This window comes from Merops nubicus, unplaced genomic scaffold (genome assembly GCF_000691845.1).
Source record: "Merops nubicus isolate BGI_N331 unplaced genomic scaffold, ASM69184v1 scaffold13154, whole genome shotgun sequence".
Lineage (NCBI taxonomy): Eukaryota > Metazoa > Chordata > Aves > Coraciiformes > Meropidae > Merops > Merops nubicus.
In genome coordinates, this window is record NW_008606283.1 from 13,193 (window position 1) to 34,512 (window position 21,320).

The following is a 21,320-nucleotide window of genomic DNA, read 5'->3' on the forward strand; positions in this document are numbered from 1 at the left end:
CTCCCTCTGGTTGTCTGTCACTTTGGGTCCCGGGTGTGTGATATGGGAGCCGAGGGAGGAGTTTGGCTGCTGCTCTGCCCGCTAATGATAATATCATTCAGTGTTGGGCAAGGAGACAGCAGAAGATTTTGATGCTTAATTACTGGGGAAAACAAAAGACTGATTTTCTCTACTTACACTACATTTAGTGGTCAGGTACGGCTGCATGGGCATGGCATGTTTGACCATTAGCTGGGGCCTGATTTTGCTGAATAAGAACAAAGTGGTTATGCAAGCAACCAAGCGACCAGAGTTCACACCTTTGTTGTCAGAATCTGAAAAAAAATTAGGAAATATAAAAAGGATATTAAGTTCAACTAATGTTTGAACCCATATGAACAGAACCCATATGGCGTAAACATCATTTGAGTACCTTTCATTACATCTTTCAAGATCATTACAGAATATTCTTATTAAATCAGAGATAAGAACATAACATGTTAACATTTGTACGTGATCACAAAATATGTGAAATAAAGAAGCAAAGGTGTCTCAGAGACATCACTAGTTTTAAACTACTTACTGTGCACAGAACACTGGCCTAAACAGTGACTCCTATTAGAACTGTAGGACATACTCGTGCAAGTAAAACCTGCTACATTTGTTTTGCCACATTTCTTTTGGTTTTAGTCATCTAAAAGTTTGAACACTTTACATAAGAAGTAGTTCTGTTACTGTGGTTAGTTAGTGAAAATCAGTGAAGCTTTATTATTATTATTATACAATGCTCAAAAGTTCATAACGAACTTAAAAGTAATAATTCATTAGCATAAGGTAATTCTCTAAGAGTAACTCTTCATAACAGTAGTTTGAACAACCACTGTTACAGTATCATATAAAATTCAAAGGAGTTTAGCTCCTGGGTTGTAAATAATAATACTACCTGATAAAGATTCCTCATATTTAAGAATGTGCTCAACCAAGTTGTCAACAAGCTGAGTACAGGCTTTCTTCACAGGTTTATATGAGGCATCCTCTTCTGATTTCAACAGCTGTAGCAGATGAAACAGAAAATAATATAGTATATTAAGGGTGTGTTAATTTACACTGGATATGGGCTGGTTTTATAAATTACTACAGATACAAAAGGATTTTACACTAACAAAGTATTTATTTAATTTCTCCATGAAAATTACATAGAAGAAAAAACTAATGATAAAGAACAAACCCAAAACGCAGAAGTAAAGAAAAATAATCCACAACTTAAAAGAAAAATAAAAAAAATAACCAAACCAAGCAAACGGAAGATTTTCACGTTGGGATGGAAGCTAGCTTTGTGCTTAATGATATACTGCAGAAAACAACAATGTAGTCATACTTGCCAGCAGTAATTAATAGGACTTAGAATGCTTTAAAAATGCTTAGGAAAAAGAAGAGCAAATTCAAAAGGAATGTTTTTGACACTAAGCAAAAATATTGAATGATATTGAAACAGTTTTATGAATAATTTTATCAGTTACCCTTCTTTCATATGACTTCAGGTACTGAAATTGTGTCCATGAAGGTCTTTTAATACTGAAGGTGAACTGAGACCATACTATATAGCCTTTTCTTCAGTGCAAGTATTAAGAAGGCTCTGCTCTACTTGGCTACCTATTTTCACGGCAGTCCAAGCTAAAGTAAAATCACAGAAGTTTTTTTGCCTGACAATTAACCAGTGCGTACAAAATGTTGAGAGGAATGATATTACAGGTTAAAAGACATAAACAAAGCAAGCTCAGCTCTTAGGGGAATCAGAGCAAAATATAAGGTAGAAGTAACCTATACTCTGAAGATGCCCTGCTTCGATATACTGTGTAACAAGTCTATTGGATATGAAAAGACACTTTACTGTTTTTTAAGAAAATCTACATTAAACTAGATGCCTCATTTCAGAATTAAGCATCTTAGCTGTGGACTTCATGTCATGACACTCATTACTGAAGGGACTATGAAATCAAAATCAAACAAAACCCCTCCCAAAACCAAGAAGGGAAGTATTTTAAAAACAGATCAAGTGGAAAGACATAAACTAATGTCAGAAACAAAGAAAATTGCACCAATGTAGATTAAACAAAGGTCAGATGTCTCAAGGGCATGAATTGAACTTTTCTGCTGCAAAAGATTGCTCTTGTAGTCCTCCTATGTGTTTTAGAAGCAAAAGATATGTTAAAATACTAACGATGGCTGTACCATATATTCAAAATTAATAACTTACATTTTGAAGAAGTTGTTCAAACCAATCATACCCTGTATCTCTACAAGCTGCAACCTAGAAGTATTTTTGAGAATAAACTGGTTAATAAAAAAGTCATTTGAGGAAAAATTACTTCAATGCAGATGTCATCTTAAAAGACCAGTAAATGTGCATAGATATATTTTCATATGCATTCAGTACAACAGTTTTATATCTTTGGAGATCCAAAACCGTATTCTGCATTGGAAAAACAGTTCTCACCATTTAAATTACTCCAGAATTTGTATTCCATAAAACACAAAGCCTACATATTTTACTAGAGATTACTGGCTTTAATGTAAACAAAATTTTGTGTTTATAGATAATTTTGCACAGATTAAAGCAAGCCTGACATTAAAAAAAGAATACATGTGTCTGTATTAAACCAAACCTTCACTAGTATGGTATGTTAGGAACAGCTAATGGGTGCTCCAAAGCAGAACTGGCAGAAGAACTGAGTTAAAGTTCTTCTTCTGAGTTAAAGTGACTGATTTCTCAGTCTAGTAGAATGCATGCCAGACTACCATTTTGTAAAAATACTGATAAACAGGATGAAGCTTAAACCAATAATTGTAAGTAATGAAGTGAGTACTTTTAATTGATATTTACATCTTGATTTTATTGATATTAAAACACCTTCTCTTTACAGTGGTTTTAAACAACACATTTTCACTACAAATTAAAGCATTTTATTTGAAACAGATTTTGTTATTTTGGAGATATCTATTTAATTTACTGTTCCTTAAAAAGAGGTACAGCTATGCCAATACTACTTTACCATGAGTGAGAACATTACCCTGTATTTAATAAAATGGTTTATTAACTTTTCAAAATAAGGTTATAATATAAATTTGTTGTGTTGTAACTGAACAAGTGTTTCATATAACCTGCATATGGCATGGTTCCAGTAATCATTGCCAGCAAATTAGTGAGCATTTAAAATTTCCTACATCCTTTTCCATCAGATGAATGAATTTGGTATATCAGTGCCAGGAGATATAAAAAGAAAATGATCTGATGATTAAATTACTGTATGCTAAGAAACTACAGAAAATATTTCAAAGATACTAAAAACATAAGCAAATTTTGCACACAACTTAAACTTGTTTAACATACCACATCAGTGATGTTCAGTATTTTCCTTGTCATTGCTTCCTTGTCGTGATGTGGTGTTGGAGTGAACCAGAGCTTCTGGAATGTCTCATTTACTAATTTCTGAAGGAAAAAAAAAAATTAGCATAAATAAAAAAAAAAATATTAGCTGAAATAAACTTATCTTGACACACGGTTATTACTTCTAATACATCCATACGATAGATTTGCTGATGATGCATGCCACATTGTAAGGAATTATTCAATCAAAGTGAGACTGTTACAGGAAATGTTACCTGAGACAGATTCAGAGCTACCATTACAGGAGTTGTATTGACCTCTAGGCAAATTTCAGCAAAATGATCACTAGGAACTGATACTAAAGAAAATGAAGTTAGCACTTTCCTGAGTTAATGTGCAGTCCTCAACAAAACAGCTGTCTGAGAAGCTGAGAACTGAATGCAAGATCATGATTCTACAGCAGAATTTGCAGCAACAGCAGGTTACATTGGAGTTTGTAAAACAGCTGTGACAAAGTGGGAAAGAGGAAGAAGCCAAGTCTCCATTCCCAAACATAGGAAGCACACTCCCAGTGTTTTTGGATAGAGGAAAAAATGGAATAGAAGTGTTTTGTTCACTTTCAAATTAATTATAATTTACATGCCTGTAAGAAGCTCTCCTCAGTCATGGAAACAAAAAATACATTGAGGATAATGCCTCATTTTATCTGATGTTTTTATAAAGACAAGTGGCATAAGTAGAGGGAATGAGGTCAGAGTCCCTTCCCAGCAGCACCCTGGATCCAGCTGAAGATCTACTTCTTGACTGAGTCTTCTCAAAAAGCCACTTGGCATTCACATATCTCGAGCGTAAAAACAGATGCTGCAACTTTAAAGTTGCACATTTCAAATCCTACTGAAAGTGTGACACTTGTTACAGGCACGTTCTTAATCACCCAACAAGTTTAAAATTATTTTGCCAAATTAAATAAAGACATCATTGCCAGGTTTATAATTTAACACAATCTTGGTTTCATGACTTTGTGCATATACATTGCACAAAGAGTAGAGTATGATCACACAAGTAATACTTTAAGGGGATGAACAGATTCATTGAATAGTCAGGTTTAATGAAAAATTAGCACAGAAGAATACTTAAAAATTTTTATATACAGTAAATTGTGACTTAAAGCTTATTTTTTTCTCAGAAAGAAATTTTATATGCCAATTTTGCATGCCAGTGTTAGTTGTTAAAGTATTAGAGACATCACTTGCAAGAAATAAAAAAAAAACTCCAGAAAAGAACTTTCATAAATCTTTTCTCAGCAAGAACTTCCAAGAAAATAGATCAAAAAGAAAGAAAAATAAGTCAGAGAACATTTTAGAAAGCTAAGGTATCTGCTCACAAATTAGAAGTGAATAAAAGCCATACATATTACAAAACAGCAATGCAATTTTTTTTTCAAAATATAGAAACACTGAAATAACAGTAATTACAATACTGAAGGATATGTTTCATTTCACCTTAATGCCTTCTTCATCATTGACTCTCCGAATCATTTTCACACACATCTCTGTAATTTTTGGAAATGTCGGTTGTTCAATGCAGATATCCCTAAGTATCTTTATGACTCTTTTTCTGACACTGATACCTGTATCCTGTGAAGACAAAAGCATTACACTCTTGAAAATAAATCAAAAATATTAATTTATGTATTCTATGATTTAATATTTGAAGGGCACCCAATTTGACATGCAAAACTTATTTAATAGTTATTTTCCTGGGCTTCTAAGAAGATGGATAAGAAGTTTTACTACATATTACCTTACTCAAATGTGTTGAATCAATGTCAGGATTAACTGCTTTATGCATACTTACATGCAGAGGAAGCTACTTATCTCCAAAACCCTTCACAAACATGTTTTATCATGTAACTACAGCAAATTAATAGTATTTAACCAAAAAACTGACATGGATGCTAAGAGCTAGTGTTATCCTACAGTTAAATTAAATTTGTATTTTATCTGAATGTCCAGAGAAAAAACAGTTTTTGTATAAAAATTCTAATAAGAAGCTTTTTAAAACACGAAAAATAGCACAGAAAAGTGAAGTAGGTGTGGGTTGGTGAGTTTTTTATTATTACAAACGGCATCTTTAGATTACTGTGTTGTGGATGTTTCTTCATCATCCACACTACTCAACTGGCCTCAGTTACCTGTGCCTCCGACTTTAGAGATGTGGCAAAATGCCATATTTCTCCTAATGTGCCTTGATAATGGAATCAAAAGGAATGTAATCTCTGTTCTGATATGGTAAAAATTTCTGTATATGTTTACCTTTTGATGTAACAAAGCTTCACTGGAAACAAGTGATGTATTTTACCAGGTGGGCCCTAAAAGCACGATGCTACCCATTAAAAGAATAAGATATAATTTACTCTTGAGGCCACTGTTCCATAGTGTTAAACATATAAAAGTCAAAAAACTCATTTTTCCAACATCTCTTATTTTCTCATAAATATCACAAGTCACCCTACCAATATTCTTTCAATCAGCATGTCATAATACTGCTCAGCCAGCTGGGGACGACAGAGCACAAACCGGCCCAGCAGCTCCACAGCTGCTTCTCGTACACTGGTGGAGTTGTCCATTAACCGCCCATGCACACCTCGTTGCATATCCAGCTAAAAAGGAGACAGGAAACACAGATTCAACATAACAAGAAGTATTTATTTTAGGTGTGACGGAAGAATTTAAGTGCATGATGGGTGTTTCCTTTTTTACCCTGGCTAGAATACTGGGGTCTACAGCAACAACCTCAGACAAACACTTCATGGCTTTTGTTCGAACAGCAATTGCATTTTCACCAAGTACACGAAGAATCTAACAAGAGAACAAAAATAAAGATTCAGTTGCAGTGAAATGAACAATGTTTAACAGGCAAAAATGCAGCACATTAACATGCAAACAATTTAATATATCTTCTCAGGCAGTAAAAAGGTACATGCAGCTCATGTTCCTTGGCACTGATAACCAAGCATGGATACTTACTAGCATTTGCTACATGTCTAAGACTGTTTTAAACAGGATTTACCCAGGACATGTATGTTCACTTTAAGTCTACTTTCGTAATTTAATTCTGTCTTTCACCAGGGTTCTTTAAATAGGACAGCTGGTTTTGGGCACTATGATTTTAGGAATAATTCTGTATGCACAACAATTTAAGTAATGAAACCTAAACTAGTGCTGGAGTTCAAACACGTCACTGTGCCACCATCTTAGTGCTCTTCTCCCAGAAAAGCAAAGAAACAATGCTGGTCAAACAACAGATTCCAAAGTGATGGTAACATATACAGCAAGCAACTGACCAAACTGGCTTAGATTTTCAATTCAAATTAATCTCCATCTCATGAGTTAATATTACCAAACGAGCATGCATCTTAAAGTAGCAAAAGTGTTTGGCAATAGAAACCAGCTGTGTTTCCCTGTACCAAGACTCTCAGCACAGTTTACCTGTGTCAAATAAATATCGAAGCTCTGGGCAAACGGCCTCATAGAGGCCAAGTAGCGAACAATCAAACATGCATCTTCATAGTCCACAGTATCAGAATTCATCCTGCAACAAATTCCGTGTGTTAATTAGGATGTGTTTATAAAAAATGATTTAAAACATCAGATGCACAGCTAATAAGGAAATGCATGGTACTGAAACATACTTTAATGTACTGAACTGAGATGGAGCAGTTTTAATGATGCTGCGAAGGAACTTTTTGCGACTTTCTGCTCTGTGCATGATTTGTCCTGTGGTTTCAACATCTTTTGCATGATGACTTCCTTCAGATGAATCCTCATCCTTCTGAGATTTAATTGCTTTCTCTGTCTCCATAGTTGTATCACGGAACCACTGAGCAACATAAAACTTCCGAGAAAACTGGACAAATACAGGACAGAAAACAGAAACAACAGATAAAGAAATGGAAAATTAGCAGACTTATAACGAGTTTAAGTGACTCTAATGCATCAACAGTATTTTGGAAAACACTATCAACAGTACATGTTAGGGTGACAATTTAACTGAGGCACTAACATGCATAATCAAAAATCATTCTATTCAGTACACGTTATTGAAATTATTTTTATATACACTTGACACCAGAAAGCTGAAATTTACCACCAATGATGCATCAGTTTCTGTGTTGTCATCCAGATAGTCTAGCAAAGCCTTTTGCAGCTGCTGAATTTCATCTTCTCCTTCCGAAACCTGTCAGAAGAAGAAAAGATAGTTATAAAGGAGAATACTGCACAGTGGTAATTATCATCCAAAAATATGCACATCCACATATGAAACACACTGTGTTGTACATATACCAGTTGTTTTGATAACTGTAGAACATTAACAATCTTTAGCCAATTTCTTATAAACTGCATAGAGACCGGAACAAATCAGACTGTGACTCTTAAGTCTAAAAAAGATTAAGAGCAGAATAAGACTGATTTTGAAACAGACTGACTGATATGATTAGTCTTCATTCAGTGATCCTGTGTGAAGGTCCTCTATCATGTAAGAGGAAAAAGGGCTGAAATCACAGGTAGCAGCCTGACACAAGGTTTAACCTATGAAAGTCACCATTAAATGTCTGACCAATATTAAATACTAAAAAGTGACTTCTCAGATGAAAAAGGAATAAAAGGCAAAAAAGTAAAATGAAAGAAAATATGGAACAGACAGCAGTAAAAAGCTTTGGAAAACATCAGAGACATAAAAATAAATATATATTTGTGAAAATATTTGGTATAACTGTTTTAATACATAACATCCACTCAGAGGAAGCTCACCAAGTGTGTTCAGTCCCAGAAAGTGTTTACAGAGGTTTTCCCAAACACCCCTGAGCTCCAGAACTAATGAACCATGCTCTCTGAGGTTCAACTAAGTTTGTATTAGTCAAAAACCTTGAGAATAAACCTGCATTTTATAAAATGTCACTTACTGCATAAAACCTATTTACAGAATAAGGTGATATGGATTTTTCTGTAAATCACCTTTAAGATGCAGAAAAAGCATTACATATGAAATACTCATCTGAAAACTTGTGCTGGAGACTATATGTGAGACTGATATGAATGTTATCATCTAAACTGTATGAATGTTAAAAACAGAACGTATTTTTCCAAAAGGCTATTTAATAGGAAATATTTCTATTTCCTCTATGTAGATAGGGCACATGGAGGATGGAGAGGTGACTGGAGAGAACCAGCGTGGCTTTACCAAGGGAAGTCCTGCCTGACCACAACCTAGTGGCCTTCTATGATGGAATGACTACACCAGTTGCCAAGGGAAGAGCTATGGATGTCATATGTCTCTGGAATTCTGTAAGATCTTTGACACAGTCCCCCACAACATCCTTCTCCCTAACTGGAGATATGGATTTAATGGATAGACTGTTTGGTGGACAAGGAATTGGCTGGATGGTCACATCCAGAGGTTAGCAGTCAACACCTCCACATCTGAATGGAGGTCAGTGACAAGTGGTTTCCCTCAGGGGTCTGTATTGGGACCAACACTGTTTAATATCTTCATCCATAACATAGACAGTGAGATCAAGAGAAGGACTTCAGGGTACTGATGGATGAAAAGCTGGGCACAAGCCAGCACTGTGCACTTGCAGCCCAGAAAGCCAACCCTATCCTGGGCTGCATCAAAAGAAGGGTGGCCAGCTATGTATATCCTAATCTCTTAAAATAGTGCTAGCTCATCTAAATCAAATAATAATCTTATATATGACCACAAGACAATATACTTCTCCCCATATACGTTTTAGAGAACAAATCATAGACTCATTGTATGGCTTGGGTTGGAAGGGACTTTGCAGATCATCTAATTCCAACCCCTCTTCTATGTCCAGGGACATCAATATCTATAAACCTATGCATGAGTCAGAAACTTTCTCAACATCTACAAGACAGCATAAAACCAAATCCACATATGACTTTTTTTCCCCCTTAGTATTATATTAAAATACACAAGTCCTTTTCAGTTGCTGACGTTACAGCAAACAAAAGGATTTTTCTTTAAAAATGATAAGAGTTTGATGTTTCTAAACATGTCTATAATGCCCTTAATACTAGTTTTATATGTACACATTTGACACCCTAATATATGTGCACATTGTGATTTGAAATTCTGACCTTTAGCCCATGTTAAATTCTGTGGATAAATGGCTGAATAAAAAGGTTGCTTGAAGTCTAGCTGCCTAACTATTTTTAAACAAGTAAAAAACCCAGAGCAAAGAGGAACTGTGAAGCCCATAACTAATTGTGTTCAGTATCAATAACAGAAGAATAACTACTGGCTTTAAATTCTTAAGATACAAAATATTTTCTTCAGCAATAAAACTTGTAATTTATAACCATCTTCTGTACGAACAGCACCGTTTGAGTATTTCATCACAAACACAGCAGCACATAATACAGCTTCTAACCATCAGCAAGTGGACAAAGGTACAGTGACAACAACAGAACAACAGTATATCAGGAGATAAACTAATGAAAAACATGCACACAGGTTCAAGTCAACTGGAAAAAATGCAACAGATTTCTAAAAAAAACCCCAGCAAAACTCAAAACTAAACAAGCTGCTTCCCCCAAGCAATAAAAAATGTTTGAAAATACCAAAACAGAATAGATTTTCTCTTAGACCTAATTCTATGGGTCATGAGCCTAAACCACAGTAGAGAGAGTTACAAGCATTCATCAGTCATTTGGGAATATCCTGGTTGCTCCATTATTTCCTCTGTATTGTCACAAGAAAACTGGCTTAACCACTGTAATTAACCACTTCATATGGTCACTACAGAGGTGGTGCAAGGAAGACTTTAGTTAACAAATGTGATCTTATAAATTGAATATATTTGATTCAGAAATCTGAACAATGAAGACTTATCCTCCACAATGCCATTTTTTCAAGCATCTTTAAAAGTTTCAAGTATTTGAATAGACACATCTCAATCCAGCTGGCACATGATTTCTCACACACCTGTTTGAGGATTCTGGCTATAGATCCTTGATCCATTTTGCTAGTGACTGCATCTTTCCTCAGTCTTGCAGCTACAGTTCCAAGATAGTCAAGTGATGCAACTCTTAATGCCATTTCTGTAGATTTGTTACTGAACTGGTGAACCTAAGAAACAAAATAAATTGTTATAAAAAAGTATTTATTTATGCAACTAAGTTTCCTCTCCAAGAGACTGTCTGACCTTATAAAAAATTCCACCTAACTTCCATGGTTCATAAAATGATGTAATTTACTATCACATCACAGATACACAACTTAGTTTACCCTTAGTTTCTTCCTTTATTGATTTTCTTTTACCTCTACAAATATGCTCGTTAAAGGTTTTAAAATATATTTTTTCATAAAATAAATGACAACTATTGCAGCAGCGGATATCCTTTGCAATAGCACAGCTCTCAGGCACCCTTATGCACCTTCTTAACTACACAGAATCACAGCATGTTATGGGTTGGAAGGGACCTCTGGAGGTCACTGAGTCCAGCCCCCCTGCCAGAGCAGGACCATCTAGTCTAGGGCAGGTCACACAGGAACACATCCAGATGGGTCTTTAAAGTCTCCAAGGCAGGAGACTCCACAACCTCCCTGGGGAGCCTGTTCCAGTGCTCTGTGACCCTTATAGTAAAGAAGTTCTTCCTCATGTTGAGGTGGAACTTCCTGTCCTCCAGCTTGTTATTCACACAACTATAAGGATCGCTGTGTTTTACCAGGAACAGTACCATGAAATATATTTCCAAGAAACAGCTAAATTATTGTGTTAATTACATTATAATTCTGAAGAACCACTCTCAAAAAGCAAATCAACAAAAATGTTCACATTCTGCCAAATATCGTAAGTAAATATTATTACTGGTAAACAATGAAACCACTTAATTCTTTTCTGGTTCTGTGCTAAAGGAAAAGTCCAGGGAAGACATCTAACATGAAAAATTACAGCTAGTAGTCTGACTTTTCTACAAATGTATATCTACACTTATTAGATACCACTGGAACAGGTTGCCCAGAGAGGTGGCAGATGCCCAATCCCTGGAAACATTCAAGATCAGGTTGGACAGGGTTCTGAGCAGCCTGATCTAGTTGGAGATGCCCCTTTTCACTACAGGGGGGTTAGACTAGATGACCTTTACAGTTTCCTCCCAAGACAAACCACTCAGTGATTCTGTGATATTTTTTTTTAATGTTGAAAATGTCATGGAACAGTTGAAATGGACTTCCATGAGAACCTTTATATCATTATGATCTTTAACAAGTTCCATATCAAAGATCCTCTAACCCAGATTTTATTATCTGTGTATTACTTACTAACAGTACAGTTAAGAAAATCCTTAAATGCTGCATGCATGTCAACAATCATAAAGCATCCCTGTAGTAGTTTCATCTGAAAGAAACAACCTTTCATTGTAGCAAGAAATTAATTAATATAATAGTTAAAACCAAGAATCCCTTACCAGTAGCCTTCCTAGCAAGCTAAGTAGCAACTCTGCAGCTGGCCACTCTGGTTTATTGACTGTGGAAAGAAGATCTTGAATGAAGTTCTCAAACAGTGGCCTGTAATCTTCTTCCCCTTGCTTACTGCCACACCTTTTTAAAAGAAATTGGATTTTTTAAACAAATTTAAGAGATATTTAAGCTGTTCTTCTGACATAAACAGAAGAAATCCTATGTTTAATCAAAAAAAGTTTTATGCAATTCTAAAAAAAAAAGTCCCTGAAATCTTAGCAGAAAATTTGTTTTGTTCCTTTGCAAAGAAACAGTTTGCACAGTTATCATTCCAAGTTGCACTGCTAGTAAAGCAGCTAATTCACAATGGTAGTATTTTGTTCCTAAGATTTTTATTATTTATTGGTTTGAGTTAAAGTCTGCATTAACTTGGATGGACAAAGGAGGGAAAGCCGTAAAGCTCAAGCCGGGGTTGGGTATTTAGGAGGTGTTCCCTAAACTTGGTCTGATAGTGATAAGACATCTCAGCATTATGCTGCACAAAGGTTAAAATCCGAATGTAAAAACAAATCCAAGGTAGCATACCTGATAGTGTTTCACTTGTACATGGCATCCCTAATTTTAAATATACCAGAACTATGCACAGAGATTGCTAGATGGCTATTAAAAAGCCTTCCAGCATAAGAGTAGAAATTAACACAATAAAAGCCTCAGGATTTACTCCTAGAAAGCCTGTGGTTATTTAGGTACACTATTTTTTTTTTCTAGTTGAGCTATTGACTTGAGCTAAATGAGTGTAATTTGTAGGTGTTTTTTTTTACATCTTTGCCATTCTGATGACTGAATGAATATAGTTTCAATTCTTTCTCAGCCTTATAGCCTAAGCTTCAGATGAGTAACAAAACTCTAATAAGAGCATCCTACATGAACAGTCAAACAGATTCTGAAATGTACAAAGAACTCCCTGCAGAGTTTCTGTTCCATAAAAATTTTTCCCCAGATGGGTAGCTCTCTTAGGGATCCATATATTATTATAATTAACTTTATGAGTAGGAATTAGCATTGACAAGTGGATAGGTTTGTCATGTCTCACGACACACTTTATTTGGAGTTAGTTGTTAATGACTACAACAGTACTTACTTCTTAAGGAAAATAGAAAGGAAGTTTTGTGCTGTTCTCATAGCTGTTTCATATGAGTTAGTAATAAGCACATCTTGATCCACCTAAAAATAACAAAAGATATTTGCCTATTATTTTAGCACAAACAGATGCATGATTTCCAGATCAACATCTCTCACGTTCAAATAATTACAGCAGACATAAAATTATGTTTGATTATTAGAGCACTATAATAAAATACAACTATAAACACAGTCATTCCTGCACCAAAAAAAACCCTGACCATACCCAAAACATGCCTTTTAAAAAATATCTTACTTTCTTGTTTGATTCCTCCTCTGAATTAGAATCTTTTTCTGCTGATGGTAAGTGCACCACACACTGAATCAGCTGCAGAACTAGTGCTGTTACCATTTGAATATACATAGGCTCTCCATCAGTGTCACTGCTGTTTAACCTGTTAATATGAAAAGACAGAATTAACACCAAAACTAAACAAAAAAGAAAAACTATGGTCTTAAATAATGTCTTTCTAAAATTATTACCACAGCTTGAAATCTGTTTTCTAGACATTTATCTAGGCATTTGTTTCTCTCCTATGCAATGCAGGATTTGGTCTAACAAAACCAGTATTATTCTCAGCAGAAAAGATGAACTGAAACAAACCACAGATGGGCTGTCAGAGTATCTGTGAAGTCCAGCAGCCAAAAATTCTACAGGAATATTTAATAAATCAAACACCTACATGCTAAGGCACTTACTAATAGACTTATGCATAATGCCACTTGCATTTCCAATGTAACACATTTCTGTTATTAAAAAAAAAAAAACCATGAAACTCTTGGCCTAATCATTTACAACTTATAGATTATTTAACATACATGCAGGACTCTTAAATAACAGAAAATAGTGACCGTGACCTGCACTGATTTCTACAATAGTTACATCTTTGGTAACATGAGGTAACTCAACAGACTTTATGTGTCTTTTAAGTTGGTAAGACTACTATGAATGTACTCCATATTTCTCCCATGACATAACCTCAGAAATAGTACGATGTTTACCACCCATACCTGTATCAACACCACCTACTGCTACAATTAACAATATGAAAAGGTGATAATCCCTGACAACATACATTCTCCTGAAATTATCAAAATACTGACTGGGCACAAAACAGACCGTAATTATTATGTTTATGTTATCTTTGACTAATTTTAGAGTGAAAAACTTCTCTTACTAAATTTTGTGTAAGCTGTACCCTTAATGACTGTAGTCACAGTTAGAGAATGCCCTTTAACAGACTAGCATTAGGGCTGTACAAATAAGCAGTGCAGACATTGTGGCCTTAAGACAGCAACTTTATTCTAATAAAGGTCTTAATTCAGAGTGTATCTACCATTTATGCCACCTTCCTATTTGTTAGATCTTTCTGATGTCTATAACCAAAACAATAGGAAATAATAGGATCAAGCACTTATGGTAGCATTTGGGTCATTGAATTTAACTTCAGAATTTCAGTATATTTCTTTTCCTGTTCATCCACTCTGTATCACACAAAATATTTAACTGACAATTTGTCTGTCTCTGGGGGCAAGATGCATGCAAGCAAGGAACAAGATCAACAGTAACAACAAATATTTTAAATTAATTTAAAGTGTCCCAACCTAAATTTTAACTGAAATTCAGTTCAGGTCAAATTCTTTCTCAGACTGAACCTAAACTTATACTATTATTCTGAAGATGCACTGAAATCCGGCTTAAGTCCTTAAAAGACAGTTAAAATGAACAGAGTAGCTCATAAATGAAACTCATTCAAAGAAATACTAGAATGATTTCCTTCCTGGAAACAGTGTGTCCTCAAAGAAATGCAGCCACAGTCTTCCTATTAAGTGTTAGCTTAATATGTAACTCCATATAAACAGAACCAAAGGATTTTCCAACAAAACTGCTCTGAATGTACACAGACATTACACTCATTTACATCCTTAGCATGACAAATAATAAGAAATTTTAATTACTTTGGTAAGCAGACAAAAATATAAAGGCCTAAGTAACAGTTATGACTATAAGACACTTGTCAGGTCATTCTGGTCTCCTTGTTTTGAAACACCAACCTCTAACAAAGTCCAGCTTGTGGAGCTGAGGATTTTAAAAGCTATTAATACTGAAGCCTAAAATCCTACACCTACAAAACTGTAAAAGCTACTGTCTACAAGTTATTCATATATGTCAGACATTACCTGAAGTTTCTCAAACTCCTCTTGCTAGTTGGTAGTCTTGCAAGGGAAGTGAAAATTTCTTCTAGTATTAACTGTCTGTGTTTTTCATACCTAGAGAACACCTATTTAACAGTTACAGGATCATTAGAAAATTGATAACATAAAATATTACTTGTTAAATACATTGCTAAAAGTTATGTATGGAAACACACTTTTTACATGACACTTCAATGAATTATAATAAATGCATACTGTGTTTTTCATGCATTACTTTGTTATTTCAAAGCAAGTATTTCTTCATAAAACATGTAAACCTTTTCCAAATACAGAGTTTTAAAAAAAATCTTCAATTAACATATATTTGTAATAGCTCTTTAAAATATCTTATGTTTTTAAAATCTCTGTCAATGGTAAAATACACTGTATAGGAAAGTCAAACAGTGTAGTCCTGAGCTTTCAGACTCCAGTACAGAGGAAAGCTCTGTGGTAATACAAATTACCGAAAGATACATATGGTTTTATAGCACATTTGGGAAACCAGCTTTACTTCATATCCTAATTTTTAATGTTTGTCTGACATAACAAAATCTCTCAATTTACAGGGTCAGGATTGTGGAGTTTGCCTTTCCTTTTGTTTAGGCAGAGTAGTGGAGTAATACCATCCTTACAAAGATGGAAAACTCCCACTTTAACAAGCACATCTGAATTGTGATGTATTTTTCCTGAATATTTTCTCTCTCCTGTGAATTTTTCTTAAGAAGTTCCTTGCTTAAGTAAAATATTTCTTCCTATAGAGTACTCTGCAAACAGGGGCTGCTAAGGTAGATATAATACTATTCCTAGATTATGATACCAAACTACAAAACAGTGCAAGAACAAAATTACTCCAATTCTCTACCAGAGAGAAAATACAGCCTATGTGAACACCCTAGTAACTCTCAGCATTACGGGAGCATGAAACCTCAGATCGAAAAAGTACTTACTGCAGTCACTAATTTGATGGCACACAGCTGTAGTTCACTGACATTTTCTACAAAGAAAGGTGTTATCCCCATTGACGATACCTAGCAACAAGAAGAAATTGTTGTAAGTATATTTGACTAACAAGCTGATATTTATGCAGTTTCACAAGTAGGTTATTCATTCATCAGATAGGGTATTCAAAAATATGTATTACTTCATATTATTAGCACATAAAAGTTATTGAAGGATATTCAAGAAGAAGTGCTATGAGAAGCGGCTGAGGGAACTGGGGTTGTTTAGCCTGGAGAAAAGGAGACTCAAGGGAGACCTTACCACTCACTACAGCTACCTGAAAGGAGGCTGTAGCAAGGTGGGTGTTTTTCACTTTTCCCAGGTAAAAAGTTACAAACGGGAGAAGGGGAAATGGCCTCAAGTTGCACCAGGAAAGGTTTAGCATAGCTATTAGGAAAGACTTCTTCACAGCAAGGGTGGTTAAGCACTGGAACAGGCTGCCCAGGGAGGTGGTAAAGTCACCACCCCTGGAGGTATTTAAAAGACGTGTAGATGAGGTGCTTAGTGACACAGTTTAGTGGTGGACTTGGTAGTGTTAGGTTTATGGTTGGATTCAACGATCTTAAAGGTCTCTTCCAATGTTAATGATTCTGTGTGATTCTATATTTGAATACAATCAGATTAAATTTTTCTTAAGTGTACAAGAAAAAGTATTAAAGATTTGAACATTAAATACTCTTCTCCTGCAGATTACCTACTACACAACAAACTAGTCACTCTGATGTTGACAATTCAAAAGCTTGTAATGATTTTATACTTCATGTCACTGAGACAATCTTACTTTACATTCTGGAAAATTAAAAAAAAAAAACAGACAGAAATTGTTCTGACAAAACTTACCTGAAGAATAGTTGTATCAGTAAGAAGCTGTATCTCTAGCAACTCTGACAAGCTGCTGACAATGTCACAAACTTTGTTGTACAACATCACTATAACTCTTTGCTTGTGGGTGGAACACTTGGCACGTTTTGCTTTTGAACTTAAAACACCACCTTAGAAAATAAAATACATTGTCATTGATATTTTCAGTGCTTCACATCAAACATGAGAAAAATGATCTGGCTCAAAAAGTGTCCCTGAAAAAACTGCATGCCTACAGCTTTGTAAAAGCAATTACTTACAGAATAAAAAAGATTCAGTAGCATCAGCTAGAAAGGAACAATTTAACAAGATACTAGTTTTTCATAATTACTCCAAACTGTAGATCCCAGATTTTAGAAAAGGTTTTTGAAGGTGGTCACCTGTACCTAAAAGTATGCATGTGGCAACAAACTGCTAAAGTATAAATAGTTTTATCTGAAGTAAACAATTATATACACAGAGATTCTGACTACAAAATTACTTATTCCTACCTTATATACATAAGTTAAGCTTCAGACAAACTTCTAAATATTTTAGCCTAAATACTCTGCTTACACTGACATTATTGTAGTAAACAAAGATGATGTATGACTAAGTTACTCAGAGGACACATTTCATTCAGTCATTTTTTACTCTGTAATTCATCATCCTCAAACTAACACAAAACAGTAATTCAGGATGCTGTACATGAAAGAACTATCAGTGGAAGAGTTGCATATAAAAAATCTTATTCTGGAAAGTCATACACTTGTACCATCATACAGTTGATTATGGTTTTCTATTTTTTAATGTAGAAAGATTTAAAAAATTTTCTTTGCATACTAACCACCATGCGGATCCACTCTATACACAGGATCATACTGAGGATAGAGAGTGTTCTGCAAATGAAATTTTGTGTATTGAATAACTCTTTCTATTACGTCCTCAATATATACAGCTTTAGGCATATTTGGTGATGTCATAATATTGATAGCAGTAAGACAAGCATCAGCAGATTTTGTCACTCTTTATTTCCATAATAAGATCTCTCCATAACCTCTCCTCATCTTCAGTGTCATTGTTCTGTAACAGGCAAGAAAAACAGGACAGTGTGAAGAAGTTGAATTTTTAACCTTACTAAGTAAAAGAGTATAAAACAGTAATATACTTACCTACATGCACATATAAAATGTTTCAATTTTTTATGATATAAACAAGTTTGTTTTAGAAATCAATTAATTTTTTTTTCACTCGCAACATGTTTGTAATATGTTTCCCTAAGTTACAAGTCTTCAAAGTCTCACTGTATTCTTCTTCCAGAACATGAAGAAGCTTTCTGCGTATCATTGGGAAGCACAATATGGGAAAATTATCACACATTCTTAAGACTTAAGACTGATAGATCTTAAGCAAAATATAAACTCATTCATCGTGTGTGTTTTCTTCAGTGGTCTACACACACCAGTTGCTGCTTCCATCAGTCTAATTTTTGCCAATAGAGGGAATTCTTACACAAGAATACTGTCACAAGTCACATGGAAGTCCTAGCTACTCAACCTTTTCTGCTTCCCAGAGGAACCCATCTACAAGGATTCTGTGAGGTTAAGCAGGGAGAAAATTAGAAGGGCCAAAGCCCAGCTGGAACTTAGACTGGCCACTGCTATAAAAGAGAATAGGAAATCTTTCTATGAATACATTAAGGAGGATCTCCATCCTTAATTGATGAGGAAAAGGCTGAGGTACTGAATGCCTTCTTCAGCTCACTCTCCAACTACTAGGACCAGTTTTTCTCTAGGTACTTCGCCCCCTGAGCCAGAAGACTGGGATGGGGAGCAGAATGAAGCCCACATAATCCAAGGGGAAGCGGTGTGATACCTCCTGCTCCACTTAGATGCAGATGAGTCTATGAGGCCAGATGGGATCCACACAAGGTTACTGAGGGAGCTGGCAAGTTCTCACCAAACCACTCTCCACCATTTATCATCACTCCTGGCTAACCTGGGAGGTCCCAGTGGACTGGATGTTAGCAAAGTGGACACCATCTACTTGAAGGGCTGAAAGGAGGATCCAGGGAACTAGAGGCCTGTCAGCCTGACGTTGGGTGTCAGGGCAGGTTACGGGGCAGAACATCTCGAGTGACATCATGAGACACATGCAGGACAACCAAAGGTTTAGGCCCAGTCAGGATGGGTTTATGAAAGGCAGGTCCTGCTTGACTAACTTGATCTCCTTCTGTGACCAGGTGACGAACATAGTGGATGTTGGGAGGGCTGTGAAATGCTGGGGTCTGAACCCCGAGCCCCTGAATTAAGGTTGGCATATGGGTGATTCCCACAGCCCTTCATCCAGAGGGGTGAGTTTGCCTTATAGCTCCCCCCCAGGGTGCGGCCGGCCCTGCAGGGAGAGCCACAAGGGAAATGAGCCCCAGGGGTCCCGCAGTGAGTTGACAAAGGTCAGGTGTCTGCTGGGGGATAAAAGCTGGGACCACTGGCAGGGAGTCAGGAGTGTCTGTCTGTGGAGTGCACTCCACAGAGCTTCCTGGTTCAGGGCAGACCTCCTGACTCTACCTGGATATGGGCCCTGGTCTGTTTAGACCTTTGCGAACGTGGGCGGATCGGGTGAGAGTCACCATGTGGGCACCTTTCTCTTATGTGTTCAGCTTGCTGGTCTGGCTGTTTCCCATGCCAACTGTGGGCAACCTCAGGTCTCTGTTTGTACCACCTGTTGTGGGCCGAGTTACGTCCTTTGTGGGATCGTTGGGGGTGGCGTCGATCATGTACCAGCTGATTGATCTGTTTGTACCCTCAGCGATCATTCATGGAATGTCCTCCTTGTCTACAATGCAGTCTGTGTATTGGTTCATGTGCCTGCTGGTGGTGGTATCATTGTTGTTGGGCCTGGTCATTGGCAAAACAGGCTGTGGCTGCAATCTAGGTTGACACTATTTCCCTCAGCATCCTCCTGGAGAAAAAGGTTGCTCATGGCTTGGATGTGTGTACACTTGACTGGGTAAAAAGCTGTCTGGATGGCCAGGCCCAAAGAATAGTGGTGAAGGGATTTAAATCCAGTTGGCAGCCGGCCACATGTGCTGTCTCCCAGGGCTCAGGATTGCAGCCTGTTCTATTTAATATCTTTATCAGTGATCTGCATAAGGGGATTGTGTGCACCCTCATTAAGTTTGTGGATGATACAAATCTGGGCAGCTGTGTAGATAAGCTTGAAGGTAGGAAGGCTCTTCAGATGGATCTGTAGAGGCTGGATCAGTGGGCCAAGGCCAATGGTATGAGGTTCAACAAGGACAAGTGTCAAGTTCTTCACTTGGTTCACAACAACCCCATACAGTGCTACACGCTTGGGGAGGAGCGGCTGGATGTCTGCGCAGAGGAAAAGGACCTGAGGGTGTTGATTGACAGACACCTGAACAGGAGCCAGCAGTGTGCCTGGATGGCCAACAAGACCAAGAGCATCCTGGCTTCTATGAGAAACAGTGTGGCCACCAGGACTAGGGAAGTGATTATGACCCTGTACTTGGCACTAGTGAGGCCGCATCTCAAATACTGGGTTCGTTTTTGAGTCCGCCACTCCAAGAAAGACACTGAGGTTCTGGAGCATCTCCAGAGAAAGGCAATGAGCTGGTGAAGGGTTTAGATAACAAGTCTTATGTGGAGCAGCTGAGGGAACTGGGATTGTTTATCCTGGATAAAAGGAGGCTCAAGGGAGACCTTATTGTTCTCCACAACTACCCGAAAGGAGGTTGAAGTGAGGTGGCAGTCAGCTTCTTCACCCATGTAACAATAGGGCAAGAAGAAATGGCCTTGAGTTGCACCAGGGGAGATTTAGGTTGGATATTATGGAAAATCTCTTTAGCAAAGGGGTTGTCAAGCACTGGAACAGGCTGCCCAGGGAGGTGGTAAAGTCACCATCCCTGGAGGTACTTGAAAGATGTGTAGATGAGGTGCTGAGGAACACGGTTTCACAGAATCACAGAATATTAGGGATTGGAAGGGACCTCTGGAGATCATCGAGTCCAACCCCCCTGCAAGAGCAGGACCATCTAGTCTAGGGCAGGTCACACAGGAACACATCCAGACAGGTCTAAAAAGTGTCCAAGGTAGGAGACTCCAAAACCTCCCTGGGGAGCCTGATCCAGGGCTCTGGAACCCTGACAGGAAAGAAGTTCTTCCTCATGTTGAGGTGGCTGCTCCTTGTCCTGTCCCAGCATACAAGTGAAAAGAGGTTGCCCTTTTCT

General features: G+C 36.8%; 1 protein-coding gene across 1 annotated transcript in view; it reads right to left on the minus strand.

Moving 5' to 3' along the window:
• LOC103772273 (nipped-B-like protein) overlaps positions 1–18,154 on the minus strand; it is a gene marked incomplete at both ends in the record, with an annotated part of 31,343 nt that extends 13,189 nt beyond the window's left edge. Inside the window, 19 exon segments of the mRNA XM_008939601.1 lie at positions 178–314; positions 923–1,031; positions 2,237–2,290; positions 3,371–3,469; positions 4,870–5,004; positions 5,883–6,029; positions 6,130–6,228; positions 6,859–6,961; positions 7,062–7,276; positions 7,517–7,606; positions 10,379–10,522; positions 11,863–11,995; positions 12,996–13,078; positions 13,293–13,431; positions 15,218–15,318; positions 16,180–16,260; positions 17,072–17,223; positions 17,919–18,099; positions 18,101–18,154. Of these exon segments, the coding sequence (XP_008937849.1) occupies positions 178–314; positions 923–1,031; positions 2,237–2,290; positions 3,371–3,469; positions 4,870–5,004; positions 5,883–6,029; positions 6,130–6,228; positions 6,859–6,961; positions 7,062–7,276; positions 7,517–7,606; positions 10,379–10,522; positions 11,863–11,995; positions 12,996–13,078; positions 13,293–13,431; positions 15,218–15,318; positions 16,180–16,260; positions 17,072–17,223; positions 17,919–18,099; positions 18,101–18,154 (2,256 nt within the window).
• Positions 18,155–21,320: the final 3,166 nt, after the last annotated feature.